General features: G+C 42.8%; 1 protein-coding gene across 1 annotated transcript in view; it reads right to left on the reverse strand.

The window, feature by feature from the left end:
* Positions 1–3,998: 3,998 nt before the first annotated feature.
* LOC134465642 (zeta-sarcoglycan) overlaps positions 3,999–25,658 on the reverse strand; it is a 266,388-nt gene continuing 244,728 nt past the window's right edge. Inside the window, exons 7-8 of the mRNA XM_063219412.1 lie at positions 14,785–14,908; positions 3,999–4,381 (exon numbers count right to left, since the gene is read on the reverse strand). Coding sequence (XP_063075482.1) covers positions 4,184–4,381; positions 14,785–14,908 — 322 coding nt within the window. The 3' untranslated portion in view covers positions 3,999–4,183. The remainder of the gene's footprint in view (positions 4,382–14,784; positions 14,909–25,658) is intronic.

The following is a 25,658-nucleotide window of genomic DNA, read 5'->3' on the forward strand; positions in this document are numbered from 1 at the left end:
ATTGCTTAGTAGTCTCAGCAAATGCAGTGCATGGAAATTATGTTTTCCCCATGAGGTGAAACGAAACCGAAGCGGTCTTCTACATAGGCTACTAGAAAGGACAGTGGCTTTCCAATTCGGTTATCCTTTCCACGTATTCACACAACGTTGGCATATGCGTATTAAACGTTAAATCCACGCTTTGTTGGCGACTTTGTTGCATATAATTTGGCTAATCCGCATGTGCTGTTGCGATATGCCACTTCACTATTTAAATGGCTCGTGCACCGATGGTAAGCGAGCGGCAGCGAAGGTGCCGGTAGACTTGGCTTTTCACACTGACTGTCTGCTCGCGCTGCGGTCTGGTTGAAAATCCCCTCAGCAAATGTTTTATTTGGAGCGTGAATGAAATATCACCTTGTCTTTGCTGTTTTCGTGCTCAAATTGACTTGTAAGCAACTGTCGGGTCTTGGAAGGAAACACGCGCGCACACATGCGGAGCGCTCGCCAGCCGAGGAAGATCTCATCCTCTCACCTAGGCTATCTGTCTTTTTTGCTACATGGCTGATCAATGCACCAACCGTAGCCCAGGTGCCACTAGAAATTAGTATGTCCAAAACCTTGTGTGCCGACCAACATTTTATGAAACTTTTAAACAACGTTTGGCACAGCCAGGCTTTCCATCTCATCCACGCATATGAACAAACAAGGAGGGAGGGGCAACTTCACGTAGCCTACATTTAATCAGATACACGGGGTGGAAATGTAGTAAGCCTACATTTAGAAGTCAAAACAAAAGGTGGATAGATTGTTGTTGCCGTGAAGAGGCGGTTATTGAAATCGCGCTGTGGATGATTCTGCTTAAATAGCAAGAACGTTTCCCCATTTCATATTATGTTTCTATTGTGGAAAATATCTTTTCACTAGGTTTTTAAGTGGGTTATGCAATTTACTGCACATAAGTGCCCTTAAAGACCCACCACAACCCGTCATTCTCCATAAGATAACGTGGGGAAACTCGACCCCCGAATTCGGGCCTCGGGCCGGGTTCGGTTAGATAATTCTAGTGATGTGTCGGATAACATCGGGCTCGGGCTTTAAAAGCCACGGGCCGGGTAGGGTCGGGTTGACATTTTCAGGCCCGTTGAGAACTCTAATGCAGTTGATAGCAACCAGTGTTTGGTAAGTGGTTCTGGTTAATTTAGAAAGCAAAAACAAAGAAAGAAATGAAAATAAAACATGAACAACCCCAACAAAAAACAACATTATAGCGCTTGCGTACCACAAGAAAATAAAAATCACAATCTGATGATGATAGAACTCAACCTTACAACAATCTTACAAACACATTGCATAGAATCTATAAGAAAATATATCTTTGATCACATTTTCTTTTTATGTCATTGTTTATGCTTTTGTAGAAATTACAAGTTGTCCTTTTATGTACAGAACAGACAATAAATACTGATCACCCCCCTCAAAACATCTGGGGCTCTATGCTGTACATGGGCAGGTAGTGGGGTATTAGTAATCCTACACACTACCTACTGTCATCTGTGGCTCGGATTACATTTCTATATAAAGCACCACTTTGTGGCCCTAAGTGGCAGTTGCTACTGTGGTGGTAGAAGGTGTTGGGATTAATGAAAAAGAAAAAAAGGTAGCATCCCTGTTCCCATTCCCCAGCACTGGCAATGGAAATCTAAATCTGAGCAGGTGTGTGGGGAGGGGGAGGGGGAGGGGGTGGGAGTTGGAGCGATTGTTTCATGATGAAAAGACAAATAGCTGCTGGCATTCATCAGAATGAGACATGGAAGTGCACATCCTTCCCAAAAGGGTTCACACTCGTCAGGATGACAAAATGTCACACAAAGGGTATTCCAGTGGTCCAAACATTCTGATATTGCTGCTCAAATCCAATGTCTAAAGCCAATGTCAAGACCTATATTAAAAGAGAAAGGCTTTTTTTTACATTTGGTCCTTGATTTCACATTATCCTCATGTTCTACTCACCCTGTTGAGGGTCATTTGGAGCTCTGCCGAAGATATTCGTCCATGAAACGACTTCCTATGGGCAATTTTGGCAGGCACAAACTATGCTGTTTAATTTATTCATTACAGTACCACTTACAACGCGAAGGTGGATTGCTTGTTTGGAAACGTATCGGTTTTGCGGGTAATACTTTTTTTTTGAAAGTCACGTCACGAACATCTGACTGCAGTCGGTCAAAAAGGGTATCAGCAGCAAAACAGATAAGTTTCAGTCCGATAAGTTTTCAGAGCTCCAAATGACACACACGTTACAGGGGTGAGCAGGGGCGCTGATAAAAAATTTGGGCCCCATGAAAGATTCAAAATTTGGGCCCCCAAAATGACAAATTATGTTATCAGCTTCCTTCCAGTGCCCTGTCAGAGCTGTCGGGCCCTTAGAATCTGTAACACCTTACCCCCCCTCGCGGCACCCATGGGGGTGAGTAAAACACGATATTACAATGTTACTGTAAAACAATTAAGGGCCCATTGTCAAAAAACACGGCTTTCTCCTTTAAACTCGGACCACATGATAGTAATGTTATCTGAGCATGATGACCACCGGATTGGGGTGTACCAAAAAGCATGCAATGATGCAGCATTACATGACCTGTACCAAAACCTCTTTAGTCATTATTTTAATGATTCATTTGCGACAGAGCAGAGTTTTTAGAACCTTGATTTAGATAGGCCTATCTGCTAATTAACACTGGAAATGGATCATTTATGTTGTGCGAAGCATATAAGAATTACTGATCAGGAACACTATTAAACCTGGAGGCATAACATAAAGAATATACATTACCATGGAAACAACAATAAGGAGAATCGAAGGAGCAGTAGAGCATTCAGAAATACATTGTTTAAAATAAAACTGTTATTGTTTTATTATTTTTATTGGTATTGTTATATACATGGCATAATTTGTGCTTTTGTTCATGTTTTTATTTCATTTCTTTTTTTCTGAAAAGAGACATCAGAAGAAAAAAAAACATACATTTCTTCCAGTCTATATGGGGTTATTTTCCTTTTCTCACCTCTGCCTTTTTAAACACCAAGAGTTTATATTTTTTCTTTTTTTCTGAATAAACACAGAGAGAAAGAGTGGTCCACTGTGGATGACTCGGAGAAGTTGGATTTAAATGTGCTTTACCAACAGTAGCAAAGGCACCTGTGTATCGCTTCTTAAGAAAAAAAAGACTAAACAAAACACACACTCACGCACACCTACAAGCATGCACACATATCAAGTCCCCAAGGCTTGTCTTTATGTGTGTCTGTGTGTATGTGCATGCTTGCTCCAGCTTCCATTGTAAGTCCAGAGTTGTGTGGTGCCACTTAAATCCCCCCAAACACCCTCTCCATCCATCTGTTCATTCCACTCTGTCCTGTATCAAAAAATGGAAAACATCAACCCGAACCAAACAAATATGGATTCATATTCTTGAAATCTGTTTTTGCCCATGTAGACTTGACTTCGGAAGATGCAGCTTTTTCCAAGCTGAGTTATTTATAGTGTTTCCTGATTTTCATTGGTAGGGAAGAGGAGGGTTGTGTAGGCGGGAGAATGCTGAAGGGAGGGCATGGAGGGACAATAGGGGAAGAGGAGACACATGGCAGACAGAAGATGACAGGATGATTCAAGCAAACAATAATGGCAGAAACACCAGAGGAGTCAGTAAGGAAATCAGACAGACAGACAGACAAATAGACAGAGAGACAGACAGATAGACAGGTAGAGAGATAGATAGATAAATAGATAGATAGATAGATAGATAGATAGATAGATAGATAGAAAGAAAGAAAATCAAGTCGTGGTGGCAGGCTGACAAACAAATGAATAGATGAACTGGGAAATCTGCACAATTTCCAACAGGAACCTATTGTAAAATACATGATGAAAGAATGAGAAACTATTACGGCATTGAAAAAAAAAAATTGCCGAACGTGACACAAAAATGAGTGGATACATATGTGAATTTGCAAGATTATACGCGTGTTTGGTTATATGCGTGAACAAAAACTGGGGTGACGATGCTCCCGGGGAACATCCTGCTTTCCGTAGCGGTGTAGACAAACAAAGGGAGGAAGGCCTTTCTGGTGTTGGGGCGGTGTTCATTTTGGGGCGCTGGGTGCAGGGAGGTTGAGTTTAAGGGACCCTCTCCACCTTTCCTCAGCTCCATAAGCACACACTGTTTGTGGTCTGGCAGGTAGAGGCGCTCTCGGCCGGGGAAAGGTAGAGCTTGCCGCTGGGGCACACGCACACTTCGTATACAGTCTGCTTGGCATAGGTGGTGCCTGGGGCCAGCAGGGGGTCTGCCGTGCCGTGAGGAAGGCTCCTTAGGCGGATTGTTTTCGCATTTAAAACAATCTGTGAAATAGAGGAAAGAGTGGAGAGGTGGGGAAAAAGAGAGGGCAGACAAGGGGGAAAAGTGAAGGACATTAGGAAGGCAGGTCACGTGCCAGTCTTCAAAAACAGTCAGGCAGAGAGACAGACACACAGAAAACCAGTACACACCTTAAAAGCAAGACATGACAGAGGTGATTTCACATTAACTTGGCTCTTGCTAGACCCTGGTGCATTTCTGCTCAGCATCGTGAGCTTACCCACGGGTTTAGAGGATCTTCATATTCACCCTGCTCCCAGACCACCATGCAGCCGAACCAATCAGGATTGCGGGATTTTCAGTGAGGTGACGTAATCAAAGTTTAAATGCAGTGGAGCAGGGAAAATAAGTGAAGTGCAACAGTTGTGTCGGACAAAAATGGCTGCTGACACAGGCTCACTCATCAATATCGATTCTATAATTTCAAGTGTATTTCGGAATCTGTGTGTAGATAAAGTAATACCTCATTAAAATGTCAGACAAGTGGTTTCCCCAATCACAAGCGGGGATTATTTGAGAAAACCATGCCTTCGCAGACCTACAGTACACATATGGTGTAGCTCCAGATGAATATTCGTAGAGCAAAGTGGAACCCATTAATCTAGCGACAACCAGGTAAACTTTAACATGGAAAAGGTATGAAGAATGTTTAGTGGATGACAGTTGAATCCATAACTGCATTTTAATTTACTGGCCTATTTAATTCATTTCCTGTTTTTTGTATGTCTACATCTTGCACTTCATCCAAACGTCATAGTTCCTGCCAGTCCTGCAAGGAATACAAAGTAATGCTTCTTGGCAGGTGAATGTTTCAGTTCTTTCTAATAAATACTTCCTTCAATTCAGCCAAAGCAGAAGAATAAAAAGAGGTCAGAGGGAAGGCAACACCTAGGAACCAATTAGCTTAGAACACCCGTACACTCCTGCACTACCAGTGGAATCACAGGTGCTAATATCTCATCTCGCACCTGTCATAAAGTATTCCAGCCTCAGAATAATTGTGCTTTAATCAACAGCAACGGTGCACTAGTCCATGTATCAGAACACAGATTTATAGCTCCCATTTGTATGTACTGTAGGCTATATATATGTATATATAAAAAATCCTCTCTGCTCATTTTAATTCCATTATAACTAAAGAAAATCGCCTTTGCCTCTCTCTCTCTCTCTCTCTCTCTCTCTCTCTCTCTCTCTCTCTCTCTCTCTCTCTCTCTCTCTCTCTCTCTCTCTCTCTCTCTCTCTCTCTCTCTCTCTCTCTCTCTCTCTCTCTCTCTAGAACCCAGCCTTTGCCTGTTCTGGAAGTAAAGTGTGGTCATCCAGCAGAACTCCCCTGTGCCACTGTCAAGCTACCTCAATAGGGTCAGCTAGCCTGGGAAAGTCCAATCCTGTTTAGCAGGTGGACATCACCGGGCCACTGCTCTGAATCCTGGGGACACACCTTTATGGATGGAGAGCAGGTGACCCATTGCTCTATTGTCATGTTGTTGGTAGGAGAGGCAGAGGAGGAGCAAGGAGAAAGAATGAGAAATGGACAGTGAATGAGTTTGTGGGATGTGGGGTTGACTTTTAATTTTTTTAAATTTATTACAGAATTCATGTGGGGTTGAGAGTGTAGCTGGTGTGAAAGTCATTTGTGGAAGCTTATGGCAGACACACACACACACACGACCGTACAGAACTCCTATGACATACCCTCCGATCAGCAATTACTTGCAGTTAAAAAGTTTTACATTGATGGTTTCTTTAACAAAGCTTGAGATGGAAACAGAGAAAGTGAGAAAGAAAACACACGCGCGCACGCGCACACATACACAGACACACACACACAGACACACACACACACACACGCACACACACACACACACACTATATCATGCAAGCTGTTCCCTATACCTTCAGTGGCAATTTTCAACATCAAACCAAGCACCAATCATATCACTGCACAACATGTGTCTGGCTTTCCAGTGCACACTTCGAAAGCAATTCCAACATAATGAAAGTGAAGTCCAAACTGTGTATTTTAATGAATTATGCAAATTGAAAAATGTTGGAGAAACGGATTGAGTCTGAAACTTTGAGAGAGTGAGGAAAAGCAGGAAGAAGTGGCCAGAGAGAGAGAGGGAGGGAGAGAGAGAGGGAGAGAGAGAGAGAGAGAGAGAGAGAGAGAGAGAGAGAGAGAGAGAGAGAGAGAGAGAGAGAGAGAGAGAGAGAGAGAGAGATCAGGTTGGGAATGATTCATGCCACTGCCCCAAGCAAGGCAGCCTGGGTTAATGAGCTACTGGGCTTAATCAAATGAGAATAAAACACATTTAGCCCCACTGATGAGGTCCAGTGACCCCCCCCCCCTCCATACCTGAGGACAGTTTCAGAATGTTCTCACTCCAAAAACACCCCACTCTGCCTACACCTTTTCAGTGACATCAGAATGGCGCCTGTCAAACTTGCAGTCTCAGGAGGCTCATTTTTCTCTGTCAAAGCATTCTTCTTGTATACCGTACATTCCTTAAAAGAGGAACTTCAATCAAAATATCAGTAGTCTGTGTGTGTGTGTGTGTGTGTGTGTGTGTGTGTGTGTGTGTGTGTGTGTGTGTGTGTGTGTGTGTGTGTGTGTGTGTGTGTGTGTGTGTGTTTGTGTGTGTGTGTGTGTGTGTGTGTGTGTGTGCGCGTGCGTGCGTGCGTGCGTGCATGCGTGCGTGTGTGTGTGAACGCGGTTCAGAACAGGTGAGCATCGGGTGTTGAATGCTTGCACTTTCCCCCTGCGGCACCAATATAATTTGCACTCTGTGGTAAATCATAAATAAACAAACAAATAAATAAAAATACAACCCCCACGTATGTCCTTTCCAAGTCTCTGGAAGGGGAACAGATGCAAACAAAGAACAGCATATTAAAATAGACTTGGCTGTCTCTCCAAACTCTTTCCCAAGTCCCAAGGGCAGGCTTTGGGTGTAGTTTATCAATCTTTATCCAACTTTTATTTACTTGATTCTTGTCTGTCCTATTTGTCTTTCTGTGTAAATATGACCTGAGTGGAACAAGAGAAACATACTCTGAGCTACTACTGACAATCTGGTGCTACCAGCGTATACGACCAGACATTAGTAAAAAGGGAAGAAATCTATTTTGTTATTTCTTATTTATTCACAGTGCAGACTTTAGCCTAATGCACTGTGAATAAATAAGAAATCACTAAATAGACATCCATGTGGCACCAGATTTCTTCCCTTTCTACTAATGACCTGAGTGGACTTTGTGGCTGAAGTGAATAATGCTGCTGGTCAAGCTAATGGGGAATGAAACTGACCACCTTTGCACAGACACACACTCTAGACTAGTCTGTGAAAGCAATTTGCTCGTTTGTTTACAGAGAACTGCATAATGCACCTACTGTCGGCCTCCCAGCACCCCTTTTACCCATGCACACATATATTTGCCTTTGTCTGGCAGCAAAGACTATAAAGAATTCAGGGACATTTTCCCTGTAATTTCACATACTGTAAGTCATACATATTGTTGGCTCATGCTTTCAGCTGCTTTCATTGTGATGCATGGGAGAGCACGCTATATCAGGTATCCACGGATTCTTGCTTTATGCAACGAATTGAACCATAAGTACAAATCCGATTACAGCTGCAATGGTTTGTCACTTTAGTTTTATGGAAAAATGTTTATCTGTCTGCCTTACTAGGAACAGGGTGGGGAAAAGCTAGATGACCGCCTTTGTCTCTCTCTCACACATGCCGTTTTCGCAACAGAAAAAGGTCATAATCATAAATAAACTTCATTATCATTTACTGAAGGACCAGTTATAGATCAAATGTTTGCCAAAAAAGCGATCATTCAAGTTGATCATTGTACAGGTTTGAACATAAATTGTTCAATCCACTTTTCGCAGTAGCACCAGCCATTTTTTATATGGAGCCTAACAGAAATACAGTCTCGGTCTGATTTTTAGCAGTAGATTGTCATTTGAAGAGGAGTAAAATGATATGACAGGTCAAATCATATGGGGTCCCTAAAGCACTGTCTTTGTGACAGTTAGGTACAGTAGCTTGCATGCAAGATATGACAAAAAATGGAGTGGAAGGTTTTTCCTCCCTTGCTGAGCCCATTGAGGTATGCCTGAAGAAGGGAAGGCATAATTCCAGACTATTTTGTCAGCTCTGTCTCACTTTAACTTTAATGGAGAACTGAGAAGAAATGGGATGTCTAAGTCAGCCTCATGGAACTTGGCTCTAATTCTAACTGCAAGAGAAAAGACTAGGAGAGCAAAGGCACATTGGCATTGGGATAGGAGGGAAAGAAGAAGAATTTTTGAAAGTTTAATGCAGCTTTTTAAGTGGTCGCTGTTGACAACATTGATTCAGTTTTAAGCCTTCACTGCCTGATGGGTTTTATTTTTCCAGCAAATTGACAGCAACATCTATTTCCCCTATACTCCTCCTTGCAGTCACTCCTGCTTTCCACTCTCTGTTTCCCTCAACCAAGAGAATAAAAGAGAGAGAGAGCAAAGAGAGCAAATGAAAGAAAAGAAAGGGCTAAATGAGATGTTCCGGCACTGATAGAGATGTGGCTGTAAATTGTGTGGCTGCGTCCTGGAAGACGAGAAGCTTGAGATAGAGGTCAGAGAGACACCCGCCGCTGTCTGCCATCTGATGATGATGGCGCAGAGGCTCAACTCACAAAGAAAGAGGTAAAAGCCAGAGATGAGTGGTGGCGGGAAGACAGGTCAAGATGGCTCCTCAAGAGCCACGAAGCTTCTTTTGTGTGCCACTTAGATGTTTGCTTGCCTGACTATTGCTCAATTACTGCCCCTATAACCCCCTGACCACGTATTCTCTATGAAGCTACCTTCCAAATGCACAGGTAGACTCTTCATTAATTCCAGAAAGGAAAAGTATTAGAGAAGAAAGAAAGGGAGACCGAGTGAAAGAGTGCCTTCCTTTTTCGTGGTGCAGTGACAGGACAGCATGATGTATTGCTCTGCTCCTCAGAAGTTAATTAAATAGAAGTCACTAAAGTGAGCGGCTGGCTGTGGAGCGCAGAAAAGAAGAGAAAGCAGACAACTCAACATGGCGTCACTAATTTGTGGATGAGGGTGTGCTGGAATGAGGTTGAGAATCAATGTCCATCAGCAAAGGCCATCACGAACTTCACATGACTGGACCTGTGCTTGGACTGTGTTGAGCTGACGGGGCTCAATGTGTACATACCAGGGTGCAATAGGAGAGGGCAGGAGAGGGGCAAGCCACTCACAACCCCAAATCCATCAATGTGGTCTATAGGCCATTAGAAATACATTAAAAATCCAAAAAAGAAAAGGGGATCATATGCTTCCCTACAAAGGTAAAGTGCAGTAACTACAGCAACATTGAAACTGAGAACAAGGCCTTCAAAGTCTTGGTATTAGGCTGGATATTGTAGTTAGTGCAAATTTGACATAGCAATATAAAGCTTCTACACAAGATATAGGAGGTGTTACGAGGAGCGTTTTCGGTCTAAACTCAATTTTGCACCTTTTTCTGAGAGAGAGAGAGAGAGAGAGAGAGAGAGAGAGAGAGAGAGAGAGAGAGAGAGAGAGAGAGAGAGAGAGAGAGAGAGAGAGAGAGAGAGACTTTATTAATCCCCAAGGGGGAAATTGAATGCCACCTGGTCATACACACAACACATAACAAGAAGACAGGAAAAATACATAATAAATAAGAGCTAAGCTTTGTAGGGCAGTAGAACTATGGTTCACCGCTTGTTGTTGCCACAAAAAAGCAAGCACACAGCATCATATCCCACCCAACATCATGTGCAAAGAGGTGTGGGTAAGGAGGGTCCTTTTTTTCTAGCTGATCCGCACCAAATTGATGAGAATGGAGAATCTGTGAGCAGGCTGCAGAACTTGCTATTGCTCACACTTGTGTGTTCACTAAAAAGTCATCAAGCATTTTCAGCACATCCCTTTTGGAATTCCCACAGAAACTCCTGATACCGGCGAGTTTTTTCTAAGGGCTACGTCAAAGAACCTGGAGATCGCTTTAGGGTCATACCCAGGAACTTTCATGTCAGACAGCTGAAGGCAGGCAGTGATTCTACATCCTTATGATCAAGCCGACGAAGAGGGCATTCTGTGAGGCAAATTTAAAGCGCAACGATCATGGGAGGGTCTGCTTATACCACATATTTAGAAATGTAGGTTAGCTTTCAAGCATCTGGGGAGCTGTCCCTCAGTAGGATGAGTCAGCAGATCTGCTCCAAATGACGTCAACTAATACAGGAGAACACACAGCACAGCTCAATTCCAAACTCTACCGCTCTGTTTTTCAAATGAAGCAATCACAGTTCAGCACTGCCCCAATGTCACCCGGCAAACATTCTGGCAAAGCAAGATTAACAACCAGAATTAGATGTTGTCTACCATCTCACAAATAGGAAGCCTTTTGGATTACGTCTAGAACAGAAGAGTTGGGGGAGAGACCAACCCCCAAAATATTCTAAAATATTCCTTATGTGCAATATACCATATCATAGCTCTGTCTCTTGTGTGCAATTCCTCATCATATAACCACATATAACCTGTCAGCTCTGAGGACATTCTTTCATCTCAAGCATGACCTTGAAATAAAGAGTGTTGACTTGTCAGTGAGATTGCATTTAATCCCATCCAATTTAAAGGCAACATATTGCAGGACATAAAGTCTTTATGGCTGGGTGGGTGACATTAATGAGTGAATAAAAAAAGACGGGGTAAAAAACACGACACATATGCAAAATGTGTGCGGTTCCATAGTATTCAAAAATACCAATCTTGCAATGCTAAAAAGGCAGAAAAGATTAAATACCACTCTTGCATATTCAGCCACATTCAGAACCACAAAGCCTCCATTATAGAGGATTGTAATTGAAATCACGACTTAAATAATAGATGTCAACTTGTCTATCCTCATGATGTCCTCACTTCCCCAATTAGCCACAGATGAAATGTACAGTTTAACCATTACATATTAAACAAGGTGATCTCAACCAGAAAAGCCAATTTGCTGCATACATTTCTTACACGACACCAACATCACTTGGGTCACCCAGCCGTGTACTCGGCAGTCCTGTTTGAAATCGGTTCAGTAAAGAGCGGAAATGATGACCCTCGTTGCCAGAGTGAGATTTCGCGATGGTGGACATCCTGTAGCTACTGTACAACATGGCCGTAGCTACATTAGAGGTCAGGGAGGTCTGGACCTCGCTCATTTTGTCTGAGGTTTTCTTAAAAAAAAATTGGAAGGCCAAATATCTATCATGTTTCTATGCCCCATAATTCATAATTATGCAGGTATGGCACCGGAATTCCCTAAACCACTCAGCAAAAAAATCTTAAGGGGGACTGAAAGTTGGTTGTCTGTCTAATAATGGGACACCATTGCCCTCGTGAAATAGTTTATTTTCATTTCACAAGAGCTCTGTAAATGCGAACACTAATTGAGAATCCACCCTTTTCTATTCTACTTCACTTATGAGACATACTGTACTGTGTGTAAATATGTACATTACATGTATAAATATGTAAATATAAATATAAACATGTATAAATATGTAAAATATATCATGTTTTGTCTACATTTTTTTTGCTATGCGCATCATGGACCTCGCCTATTCCAAAACGCTGGCTACGGCCCTGCTGTACAATAGCCAGGACTCCTGGCTACATCTCTCGGGCAAGGATATACTCTGATATACTGTACATGCCCGACCACATCCAGAATGCCCCTTCACTGGCCATGTTTAAGCAACACCTTAAAGGGAAAAAACGTTTTTTTGCATATGGGGCCTTATTTCTGGAGTAAAACACATCACTCTACACACCCATACCACTTTTTTCCCATTTGGTGCCGTTTGGAAGATATTGTGTCAGACGGTATCCACTCAACGGTAGCCGTAGGGGCAAATTTCCGCAATATAACCAAGCCCATAAATGAGTTGTCCCCACTTTTTAAATGTTGTACAGTTGTGCCATAGTCGAATCAAACATTTACCGCGTCTGTCACACCCCTGCCTACTTGTACTCATTTGTTTCTGAAAACTGAAAGGGAAGGCGGCGCCGTGACGTCATCGGCTGGCGACACTGTTTATTCTGACAGCAGAGCCTCATTCGCTCGCTCAATCAGCTAGGACTGCTAAACGCTTGTAAACATTTGCTTTTTGGGAGTAAGATTTGGATTTTGCAAAAATGGTTCGAATGTGTACATTCCCAGGATGCGAAAACAAGATGACTAGATGGACATTTTCACCGGCTTCCTCTGAAAAACCGAGAAGTGAACCGAGGCTGTGTCTTATCGCAATGAGAATGGATCCAATATCAGTCCCAGAGATTGCGACGCGCTGATCATCGAGTTTGTAGTGCCCATTTCTCTGCCGATGATTTTTGTCCACTAAAGGAAATGAAACCTGGCCAAAAATCTCAGCATCGAATTCTCAAGACCGGTGGCGCTGTGACTATGGCCGCCGAACAACGCTCAGAGGAAACTACGGTAAGCTAGCTTTCTCATGTCCACGAGCTAAAAATGATCACAGTGATTATTATGCAGTAATGCATGAGTGAGAACATACTCTGAATTGCAACAGTCTAACGGTGACAATTCGAATGTGCATCACACGTTCATTATCATTCTACTTACTCAACAGACAGCTGTCCATTTGGTCCTCTTCTGCCATCTTCTGTAAAGAAAGTTTTCACAGCCTTGCTTGCTAACTGCTTACCGGTACTTGCAAACACAGACCGCAACAACAAGCGATGCAATGGCTGTCAGCTTGCTGCTGTCAGTGGTGTCGCCAGCCGATGACGTCACGGCGCCGCCTTCCCTTTCAGTTTTCAGAAACAAATGAGTACAAGTAGGCAGGGGTGTGACAGACGCGGTAAATGTTTGATTCGACTATGGCACAACTGTACAACATTTAAAAAGTGGGGACAACTCATTTATGGGCTTGGTTATATTGCGGAAATTTGCCTCTACGGCTACCGTTGAGTGGATACCGTCTGACACAATATCTTCCAAACGGCACCAAATGGGAAAAAAGTGGTATGGGTGTGTAGAGTGATGTGTTTTACTCCAGAAATAAGGCCCCATATGCAAAAAAACGTTTTTTCCCTTTAAGACACATCTCTTCCTGGAGGCTTATGGCTGCTAGTTCCACAAGCACTACCACTTACATCCATTCACACACACGCTCACACACTGACGCGCACACACACTCACACTTTCCAACACAACACTCTGTGAAGCGTCCTTGGGTGTTTTGAAAGGCGCTATATAAAACGAAAGTATTATTATTATTATTATTATGTACATGCATTAGCTTGTATGGTTGCTTTTGCTGCCAGATCAAAAAATGCCCGAGCAGCACCTGATACAAATAAATCACTCACAGACATGGGGAACTGTTTGTAAAGAATATTATGGATATGATATCAGCATGCTTTCTTATCAGCTGATGCATTACCAGCCATCCTGAGAAGGATGGTAAATCATATTGGATTTACAAATGCAATATCTCTGGCCGAAGAGTCATATTCCCCTTGCAGAGAGCCCCCACTCAGGAGATCATGGAGATGGATGTATTCCGTTAATTTCCATCATGTCTCGTATGGGAGGTATATAGCTGAGTAGATATGAGGAAAACCAGAATGAGTTGGGTATGCTAAATGTTAGGCCTGTCAGTTTGATTGTGGTCGTTTGCCCTGCCAGTATAAAATATGCACATTGGGGTGATTTGTTTTGCATATCCTGAATTATTCACCATTATCCACAATAGTTTCAACTGCAGTGGTTACCCATCTATTGCCAAACATTATAGTCCTACATAGCATAGACTAAGAAGGAGGTATTTATGCACTGCCTCTTTAGTGTGTACTGTAACTGTGCTCAGACTTACCATATGCTATGATATATTGCTGACCAATCTAACACATTTCTTCTGTTTCCTCAGACTTTTAGTGTTCAGTGATTTTTAAAAAATTATCTTTCTTGCTATTCTGCTTTCACACTTTGAATTAATCAAACGATGACATCAATCTTCTAAGGCCAGTTCAGATCAAATATGATGGTGAATATAGCAGAGATGGCTAATTTAGATAAGATTTTGCCTATTGGCACTGGCATAATATTTCCCTACCAATCAAAACCGCAAAAGAAATAATTTAACTCTAACAGTTGAATAAAGATGAACACAAAGGTGTTTTTTTTGCACACACGAGCCAAAATATCTTTGTTAAAATATTTTCACTCTTTTTGAACATTCATGATCAATCATGTGGGGAACCCAACTGACAAATGTGACTGTGTGGAAGAAAGGTGCATTTAAGTGTCCTGGGTGGATGTGCTGAAGTATGAGTAATGACAAGACTCACATCTCCCTCTGAAGACTCTAGAGTGAGGTCTTTTCGACAGGAGGCCTTGAACTCGCCGATCCCTGCATTCAGCTCCACCCCTTTGGGTGCCTCAAGGGTCAGCGTCCTCGTTGGGGATTCTAGCCTGCACAAGACCAGCACATGACACAGAACAAGAGGTTAGAGAGAGAGAGAGGCCCAAACCAACACACAGAGAAGCAGTAGAGCATAAAAACACAGAGAGAGAGAGAGAAAGAGAGAGAGAGAGGGAGGGAGAGAGAGAGAGAGAGAGAGAGAGGGAGGGAGAGAGAGAGAGAGAGAGAGAGCGAGAGAGAGAGAGAGCACAATAGCGAGGGCAGAGACAGGGAGCTCTGAAATACATTATATGTCCATGCTGAGAGAAAATGTTATTTGTATTCATAAGAAAGCTGCATGAAGCAACTTGCCCATTGTCCACTACTTTGTACATATTACACAGATGGCTAAGCAGGTAGCCAGGCTTGATGAAGCGTCTACCTTATAAGCAAAGCCATAACCGGATTTTAGAGTCCATAAAAGATCCAAGAACTCCGTACAGACCACAACATGTTTTGACCTGACAGAAGCTGAGCAGCCTACATTCAATATTTCGATGGGCCGGAAACCGTAACTGAATGCTGCGTGAAGAGTCGGGTGAAATTGCACAAAAATATCTTACTTCTGACACCATTGCTTTTTAAAATGGCAATCGAGGGAGGCACCTGGGTGTTGTATATACACTTTATATTTGCTGATCCGGAGTCTTTCTAATATACTTTAGAGTCAGCACAGTTGCACTGGTGTGAACATGTACGCATATGCAGCCACAAGGAGGAGGGGCAAGGGGGGAGTTGTTAAAGTTGTTATACATCAAATCTGACACTTTGTCTTGCAAAGCAGGATTGCATATTTTCTCGCTTCTTTTCTTAAGCAAGCACACACACACACACATACACACACACACACACACACACACACACACACACACACACACACACACACACACACACACACACACACACACACACACACACACACACACACACACACACACACACACACGGTCTCACACATACCCACACACTCTTTACATAACCTCCCCGTGGACGAAATGGTCATCTGCTCCAGTGATGCGTGTATGGGGATGGTTAAAAAAGACCCTTGTATAATTAATGACCTGACAGAAATGAATACATTGACTTAATGATCTTCTGTTTTTTCTTTCTTGTTTATTTCATTATTTTAACCCCTCCCCCCCCCAACACACACACACATACACACACGCACGCACGCGCACACACACACACGCATGCACACACACACACGCTCGCACGCACACACGCACGCACGCACACACGCACCGCACGCACACACACACACACACACACACACACACACACACACCCACGCACACACAAACACACACACCACTTGGCATTCCGAACCTTTCCCGAAAAATACCACATCTAAGAATAGGACTGAATGTTCGAAAAGACGAGGGGTTCAATCAAAGCATTGATTTTCTGTTGCTGTGCACACTCAAGCATTTCTGTAGCCAAAAAAAGAGGAAGAGAGAGAAAACGGGGGGAAAGTGGCATTAAATCTTGAGTTCCATGCAAGCAGAGTAATATTTTATATGAAAGATAACGGCGCCAGAGGTAGCCTCTTATCAGAAGACTTCTTTATTTTTCCTCTGCGCTGTTCATACTCTGCTGGCAGTGAGAGCCGTCCTGACCTTCAGTGCCACCTAGACAAATTTTATGCACTGCAGTATTTGTTTAACCTGACAAGATAAGTTGGAAATAATAAATCAACTCTAAATGTAATATTTTAATTTGTCAAGAGACATCCTATCCATCGCTCCTTGAGTCCAATTGACCAAATTTAGAGAAGACAAAAGCAAAATGCTGATCATCCTGGTATATTTATTGCAGCCGAGTGGTGTGTGTACACACGACCGAGTATACCCGAATATTAGTCTGTATTTTACTGTCTGTAAATAACTACAGTGAAACGTCCAAGAAAAAAGTTTAATGATGTGAAATTTGTGTGAACCCTGCCGCCAGGAGCCAGTTGGGGTTAAGTATCTTGCTCAAAGACACATCGATGCGGTCAGGCAGAGTAGGGCTCGAACCTGCAACCTTCTGGTTGCCAAATGGCTCCACTACCACCTGAGCCAACACTACCCATAACTCCAGCTGAGCAGGAAACACAGCCAACCAGTAGAACAACTAAATGTCACTGAATGTCTACAGTGCATTTATGGTGCTTTCACAGAGCCCTCTTCAATCTCAGAGAAAGGCCAAGGATCTCATGACACTCAGGTGAACTTCATTCAATGTCAGTGGCAGACAGTGGCATTTCCGAGGCCTTTTCACAACAGCAGATTCAAAGGGAGAAAAAATATCTTCAAAGAAAATTCCTTCCAAGAATCTGAAGATGGGCACGCTTTTTTTTCCTCTTTCTTTTTTAATGTTCCATGACCCTCCGGAGATAAAGTTGAGCAGAGAAGAGTATGAAATAAAACGCTACTTTAGAAAGTTGTAAAACTGATCTTTTAGTAGTTCTTAGGGGCGAGAAGGGGCGAGAAGGGCCTGAAAGGAGCGAGGGGAATGGGTGAGGGGGGAGGGATGAGGAGTCGCTGCATGGCTTTGGGTGGATTGTTATGAGAGCAAATGTTGTACTTGGGCAACTCCCCGTGCTTAAGGCTCACCAGCAGCCGGGTGTAAAATAGTATGGGAAGCAGAGGGGGACATTTCCAGTGTTATTTTTTCTTTATGTCTGTCCGTTTACGAAACGAAAGTTCGGGAGAAGCGTAATGAAATTTGACAGGTCTAAATTAACACCTGCTCTGTATTCCCTGCTCGTCTGTCATTTGTCCAGTTCCTTGCGCGCTAGTACAGGCACGCCTACCTATGGCCAGCGACCTTGCCCAACACGGTAATTTTTGCTATTCGCTTTTAACTCATGTTCCTCAAAGTGCAGTGGTCCAGCGACCCCGTAAAGCACTTTTCACGACTTCTCGAGTGCAGTGGTCCAGCGACCCCGTTAAGCACTTCCATGATCGCTTCGCCGCGCGGACGATCACGAGAAGCCCGTTCCCCAGCGAGAACGAAGATGTATGCATACATAGGCTACTGAATTCTAATTTCAGATAGCGCACTTATGAACTACAGAAAAGGCCATGAAATATATATCCAAGCCCGTCACAGGTTTTAATGTCCTCTTGTGTTCGGTCGCCACCGACCCATTTGAATTTTTAAAGGTGTAAAACAACCACTTAAAGTTAACATATTACATCAAGGTTTTTTGACTTTGTCAGGAATCTCAAGATTTTTTAAAATCTAAACTTGAAAATGGTTGAGCTAAAATCTATAATGTGAGCTTTTGAGAAATCACATTTTGAATTGTTTTCCTTGTTTTGGTATACATGCAAAAATAAATCAAATTATTCACATTAATGATATTAGATGAGAATTAGATGAGAAGCCGATTTGAAAGAGCAGAATTGTTTTTAATTGATTTAAGACACAGGTCGAAACTGACCTGAACACAAGGGATGGTAACAGGAATTGAACACAATCCAAGGGGCTAATCCATAGACCATGGCCCAGATGCTTTTGTGATTCTACCTGATGCGTTGAGCTGGTCAGATGTGACATTTTTTTATACACATATTTAAGATGTGTGTGTGTGTGTGTGTGTGTGTGTGTGTGTGTGTGTGTGTGTGTGTGTGTGTGTGTGTGTGTGTGTGTGTGTGTGTGTGTGTGTGTGTGTGTGTGTGTGTGTGTGTGTGTGTGTGAGAGAGAGATAGAGTGTGTGCATGCATGTGTGTGTGCTGTTACCGTATAGCCTAGTACAGACAATGATGTTTCTGTAGTGCATAAATGTGTATGAACATGCTTCAGTTTACCTGCTGGAGTTGGAGGTGAAAACAGAAATCGCTAATGGCTGCACAGACTTTGGAGGGCACATGTGAAGTGATTCCTCACATTGACACATTCATGGCTAGTAAATGAATCAATAGTGAGAGACTGGAGACTGTCACATGCTCATGGAGGAGAGAGCACTGTAATGATGAAGCACAGGACAAAAGATGATAGAGAACTGGAAATAAATACAGAGTCCTACCAACTAACTAAGGGAAGCTGCATGGGCTAAATCCACATGTGGGAGAGACAGAGAAACTGCAATGGACAGAGAGAGCGAGAGAGAGTGTGAGAGAGAGAGAGAGAGAGAGAGAGAGAGAGAGAGAGAGAGAGAGAGAGAGAGAGAGAGAGAGAGAGAGAAAGAGAAAGAAAGACTTTAAAAAGAAAGACATACAGCGAAGCAAAAATATAATTATATGATCTTTGAGAAAAACACAAAGCACTAACAAGTAAAGATCAGAGAAAAAAGAATAGCAGAGAAACAACAGAGTCAACAACAAAATACACGGAAGAGAACCAAAAGAACTGTGTTTCAGGTGTGATGGGCACAGTGTGAGACAGCAATGAGAAACAGCTTTACTGGTCAGTCACAGCCACCTAGGAAGGTTTGTGTCAGTGCTTCATGCTGTGTGTGTGTGCGAGTATGTGTGTGGTGGGTTCATGCGTGCGTACATGGTTTGTGTTTGTGTGTGTGTGTGTGTGTGCGTGCGTGCGTGCGTGCGTGCGCGTGTGTATGTGTGATGTTGGCCGGTGTGAAAATGCCAGTCAGTGCATATAAGGAAGACCAGCAGGGTCTCTGATCTGTTACTACGTGCCTTGTGTCCCCACTTAAACTTTTGGTTCAATAACATTCTGCAAGACACCTGAGGAAGAAAGTGGGGACAATATAGGCAGAGCACAGAGCATGTGTTTGGAGGTAGGGTGCGCACATCCACAGGTAGGTGTCCAGGTGCCAGACAAAAGGTAGTAGGTAGGTAGGTAGCAGGCCTGAGGAAGATCCCTCTGTTGGATCGAAACATTGCCATATGTTAAAATGAAATGAAGTATTTTTGGAGTTAATACACAGTGTGCAGACCGCTTCATCACAGAGCAGAGAGCATGCCCCACAGCTCCTAAACAATGTTTTTTTTTTGTAAAGATATTTTTTTGGTCTTTTGACTTTATCTTTGTTAGAACAGTCAAGGAGTGACAGGAAACAAGAGGGGAGAGAGAGATGGGGAAGGGTCGGCAAAGGACCCGGACCGGAATCGAACCCGGGTCAGCTGCACAACAGACAAGTGTCCAACTGTTAGCGCCACGGTAGGGCCCTAAAAAAGTTTTTGAGAAATCTTGTGTGTCATTAGACATCCTGGAAAAAAATCGCTAGAAAGTCCAAACACTGACACAAACTAATGTTCCAAAAACAGTGGCAGGAGACAGTTCCTCAAGTCATAAATTCCTGCTATACAGGACAACCTCACATGTCATCGGTGGGGTTTTCACTGAAATCAGCAGTTGTGCCAAACTTGACAGTGTACACCTGGCACATCACACCATAATGTCATGTATGATGGAATCCATCGAGGCTTTTGCACGACTTCTCAGGCGCTATACCTTGTCCAGTTTCAGGCAACATGCCAAACCCTGCACACAACCTTGTCACAACTCAGGAAGTCTTATTCACTCTCATTTGGCTGTATAGACAGCCCTAGCCAATTACAAGCCAATCAGAAGAGAAAAGGACGGGGGAAAGATTCTCCACATTTTCGGTACCAAAATTCCGCTTTGGCCATGAAGTCAATTCAGAGATAAATATTTTGCCTTTAACATAATTTGATGTTCGTATAGAGTGTGTATTTAGAGATGTATAGAGATGTATTCAATAGGTTTTATTTGCTGCATTCTACGTATAATATGTTGTACGACACAGATACAAGACATTTTAGTCTCATAAAAGGAACCAGAAAATATGTACAACACTCCTCAACAATGTGGGCAGCCTTGGTACATGGCCAAAGTAAGGGGTTGGTTCTGCCTCCTAAGCCTCAGGCTGACATCCATGGTTTGTAGGCACTCTATATGAGTGGTTCAGGTTGTTCAGCTATTGTAGCTGATGAAACTGCCAGTGAGAGGGACACTTGAATGCCAGGCAAAACTCGTCTGTTACCAGAAGAGGAAAGCAAGACTTCACAAACAAAATTTCAAAGAGAATGAACCACCATTCCAGGAGCTATGAAACGATGTAAGTATGATGGAACCATAATAATCAGCTCTGTCTGTCTCTGTCTGATCAATATGAAACACCGGTTAAATGCTTTTCATTTTGAAAAGAGGATTGTGCACAAGTGATACAAAATCACAAAACATGAATGGTTGCAGTGTGAAGTTTGTGAGGAATAGCACCTACTTGCCCTTTAAAGTGCTAATAATATTGAAGTCACAAACACAAACGTTTTATGCAGTAAGACATTTTGAATTAATCTTCAAGAGATGTTGACATAAATGCAGTGCACAGTCACACCCACACATTGCTTTGATTATAATGACACTTTCTCTGCAGATAACCAATATTCACAATTGCTGTTTCTTTTCAATTGAGACAAAAATGTATTCTTGTATTCTTCTTTAGTTACTATATTGTTCTTCCCACAGTAAGTTAAGTTTTTGATATACTATGCCCAAACATACCAATGAGGACACTTTCAATCACTAAGGGTAGGTGCATTCCTGTGCCACTGTAACAGAAATATGCCAGTGATGTAGTGGTATACTTACGGCTATCATACAGTTCCTGACCTCAGAAGTATACAGTATGGTGTCATTACAGCACGCAAGATGTCTGAGCCAATCGATAGATCAGGGGTGCAAATGTCAAGCATGTGGATCTTCTGCCCCGTAAAGTGGCACCTGTGCCCAATCAGGACTGGCACTTCACGACTCCTGCCCCTTAAAGGTCACCTGGGCCACTGCTGACAGAGCCCCTGGAAATGAGGTGGAAATCCAACCATGAGAGACAAGAGTCCTTGGCTCCGTCAAATGTTTCTGCCTCAGACCCAAGATCTGAAATGCCACCTGTCACAGTGCAACCAAACGAATGGCCAATAATTCTGACATGACATTTGGCGAGACACAAATGACAGGACTGGAGGAGGATATTGAGAGAGGATTTTTTTTTTTTTTTTTTTTTTTACAAAATTACTATCTGAAGTCTGAAGATTCGTGGAAAAGTAGAGGGAAATGTGTGGGCATTAAGGGATTATCAAAGCTACAAAAAGGGTGGTCGGTGGAAAGGACAGGGGCTGAATAAAAATCAGCCTCTTTCAGATGAAAGTACTACCAGCTACCTCCTGTCTGCAACTGAAAACCAAAAACTGCACCTTCAGAATTCAAAGTGAAACAAAAAAAAATGTCTGCTCAGTAATACGTTCTAGGAATCCAGTCCAATCTAATCACTTAGCCTTCAGAAATACAGGGATGAAGGGTTATAGGGCATTCATTAAGCTTTACAACGATTTAAATAAGTCTTTACACATACTCACTACTGGACAAGTATATTCATGTGTTATAAGCGTATCCATCTTAAAGTGAGTGAGGGAGTTTTTCTTTGATAATCAAAGTGCCTGGTTACCACCAGACCTAATCACAAGTGAAATTTTGTCATTTACATTGGATCTTGTGCAAAGTACCATGAGATTTCCCAGGCTAGCTCGATCAGAGCGTCATCTTGAGAGCTAAAGCGTTTTTGGGGATGAAGATGTAACTCACATAGTGGCATATCCAGAGACATCTGGACTTTATTGTGACTTATGCTGTAGATCCACAAAATTGGATGCATATTTGATTTTTGGGAATTTAGGCCTGGTGTTGATTTGTTAGCAAAATTCCCTAGAAGAGGCCCGTGGGTTTTAGCCATCAGACATACCGTATGTCCTTTTTATCACTGTGAGCATAAGCTGTGGAATTTAAGGGAAAAAATGTTTGGCAATGGCCAAACAGCAGGACCAACAGACTGCCCACACACCTGAGAAATCTTGGGTCCTGCTACCCCAACTATGAGCTTATCCAGAGGCAGTGCAGAGTAAGCCTGGATGATCCTTAAGCTCAGCACCCTCACCTCTTTCTCATACAGCGGTAGGGAAACTGCGGTGTGGGATACAAGGTCCGTATTGAGATCAGACCAGATTTTCAAGTGTAAGACAAAAATGAGGTGGGGGTAATTGTGTATGATATTTGCATGTGTGTGCGTGTGTGTGTGTTCAATGGGGGCGGGGTGGGTGGGTGGGGGGGGTCTGGTCAGCCACGGCGCATGGGACCATTTCTGTGTGGCACTTCAGTCATTGTCACATACCATTACAACATAATGTCACAGAATCCATGTGAACCTAATGGAATGCAATCTAGTTATTATAATATCACTACATCAGTTCATTTTATGAAACTTCATGAATAAAGACCTGGCCCATCACATGGGAGCATATGGCCCAATCAGGTTTTTTGACCTGACCACCAACATCATGTTCTGCATTGCCACTCACAAATAACGAATTAAGTCTATTTTTTCCAACCACTTTTAAAATCCAACAGAGGGTGCACCATTTTTGAAAAGAACTATTGACTCATAAAACAGCAGAACAGTCCAGAAACTCAAGGCTAAGAAACTAATGAACAGTTACAGGCACCTGGCACAGTGGAGGGTTTGGGGATGTGAAGCAAGAATTCTGTAACCAAGCCAAGGGGGTCTCCCCCAGACGAGAATTCAGACAACCTCCCTCCTTCTACTCAGTCATTTTTCTTGCACGCTGCATTTCGTATTGCATCATTCACTCCACGAAATGTTTGCGTTGTAATACCATTACAGCAACAACTCACATTAAAGGCATTCAACAATATCACCGCAGCGCAATCAGCATTTCAGAAAGGGTGTGTTCTTCTGGACCAGGTAATATTCTAGTAATAAATGAAGTCAAACGTGACCACGAATAGCCTACATAGTGACCAAAGGACACTGAAAAACCACCCTCGTTACTCCGTGATTGCATTTGTGACAGGGGACAAATATTAACCCAGTGCCCTTACTTTAAACGTTATCTTGACCGCGTATTATGTATCCCAACCTTTCACTGTTATCAATGCGTTTCCATAACCATCACGTTCCACCTTGTAATCCACACATCATGGCTAATAGCAAGAGAGGGACTATTGTGTTACACTTAAGCTATTCCTCTCAGTTCACTTGTGTTATCCGAAATATTGCACAAGTCCAGTTCCGCTTCGAGAAACGGCGCGTTATTGAACAGTCTTGACGTTTGCCCCAAATTTTTTTAAATGTAAATTGGCGTCTGCGTATCATTCTCCGAGAGAGATAATTTCGCTTCCCTTTCAGTTTGTATCTTGATTCTACGCTGTCGCTACCAACCAATTGGAAAGGGGCCCCCTCCAGCTGGGGGTACTTTGACTATACTGTCGTTGCGCTTTTTGGGCACTTGACTTGACGCTGTCGCTGATGCAAACCAATTTGATTTCATACAGATGACAGTGGCTTATTATAAAGCTATTTTAAATCGTCATCGCGGTTGAATACAAAACATGTCATCCGTGGGGGCCCCTCCTACTCGGGGGCCCTAGGCAAATGCCTACATTGCCTACTTTAAGGCAACGGGCCTGACACACACACACACACACACACACACACACACACACACACACACACTCACACACACACACACACACACACACACACACACACACACACACACACACACACACACACACACACACACACACACACACTGACTGGACTGATGTGTGTCAATATTTAGTTCTGATTTATTTTTTTTTGGTCTTTTTTTTAATTATTAGGATAATGACACTGAAAAATTCATGATTAATAGTGAAACAAGATGTTTGGTGATACATATTTCAAAGACCCTTTGCCTACCCATCTGATTTAATTTTGTTTGTATGCAAAAGAGAATCAATACTGACCATATTGCAACAGACAACTATTTCTGTCCACACAGTCTTGCTATGAAAACATTTCAATTTTTTTGTTATGTGCAGATATGTGAAAGCAATAGTGAGCGCCGGGGGAAATCAATGAAGCCCGGCCTAACAGTGTTTCATGCTGTTGTGAAACAATCACAAAGTATGTCCTCAGAGACAGGATGACATATGTATGGCGTGAGAGGCCTGTTCAGAGCATTTCTGACCTCCCTCCAGGTAAGGACTGGGGATCAGATCCCCCAGTGACATGCACTGTTGCCAGATTGGGCTGTTTCCTGCCCAATTGGGCTGCTTAGGATGGCCTTGTGCGGGTAAAAATGGCATTTAGCAGAAAAACCTGCCCGATTTTTGCCATAGAATTCAATAGAATTGGGCAGGATTTTGTGCTTGAGCATTTTTTGGGCTGGATATCATCAGCCTCATCTGGCAACGTTGATGACATGGCCTCAGCCAAACACTGATATACTTGTCTCCGACCAGTGGTGTAGTCTACTTTTTTGTAGTGGGTATACTGTATATTTGAGCAGTTTTTGAAATGGGTATACTGTATTCATCTGTGCTATTCTAAATAATGGAGCAATCAATTTTAAGTGGGTATACCGAAATCCCTGAAATTTCGAATTGGGTATACTGCATATACCTGCGTTCTACGTAGACTACACCACTGTCCCCGACTGCCTTTTTCTCAGCTGACGGCACTATTCCCTCAACCCCATTTTCTCCTTCTGCTCTCTGATTTTTATTTTAATTTGCAATTGGGTCAATATCCATAATTTCTGCTCCCTCTCACCCTTCTCTTTCAGCCCCCCCCCCCCGCTCCCCTTTATATTCTCCTGATTACAGTCTCCTCGACATGACTAATTTGACTAATCAACGATGAATAAAAAATGAAGTGAAAGCAGAAAATATCCTCACTGCGCAATGTCCCATTAAGTGGGCCAGGCGGGTGGATGAATAAAGATGGGG

This window comes from Engraulis encrasicolus, chromosome 16, assembly GCF_034702125.1.
Source record: "Engraulis encrasicolus isolate BLACKSEA-1 chromosome 16, IST_EnEncr_1.0, whole genome shotgun sequence".
Taxonomy (NCBI): domain Eukaryota; kingdom Metazoa; phylum Chordata; class Actinopteri; order Clupeiformes; family Engraulidae; genus Engraulis; species Engraulis encrasicolus.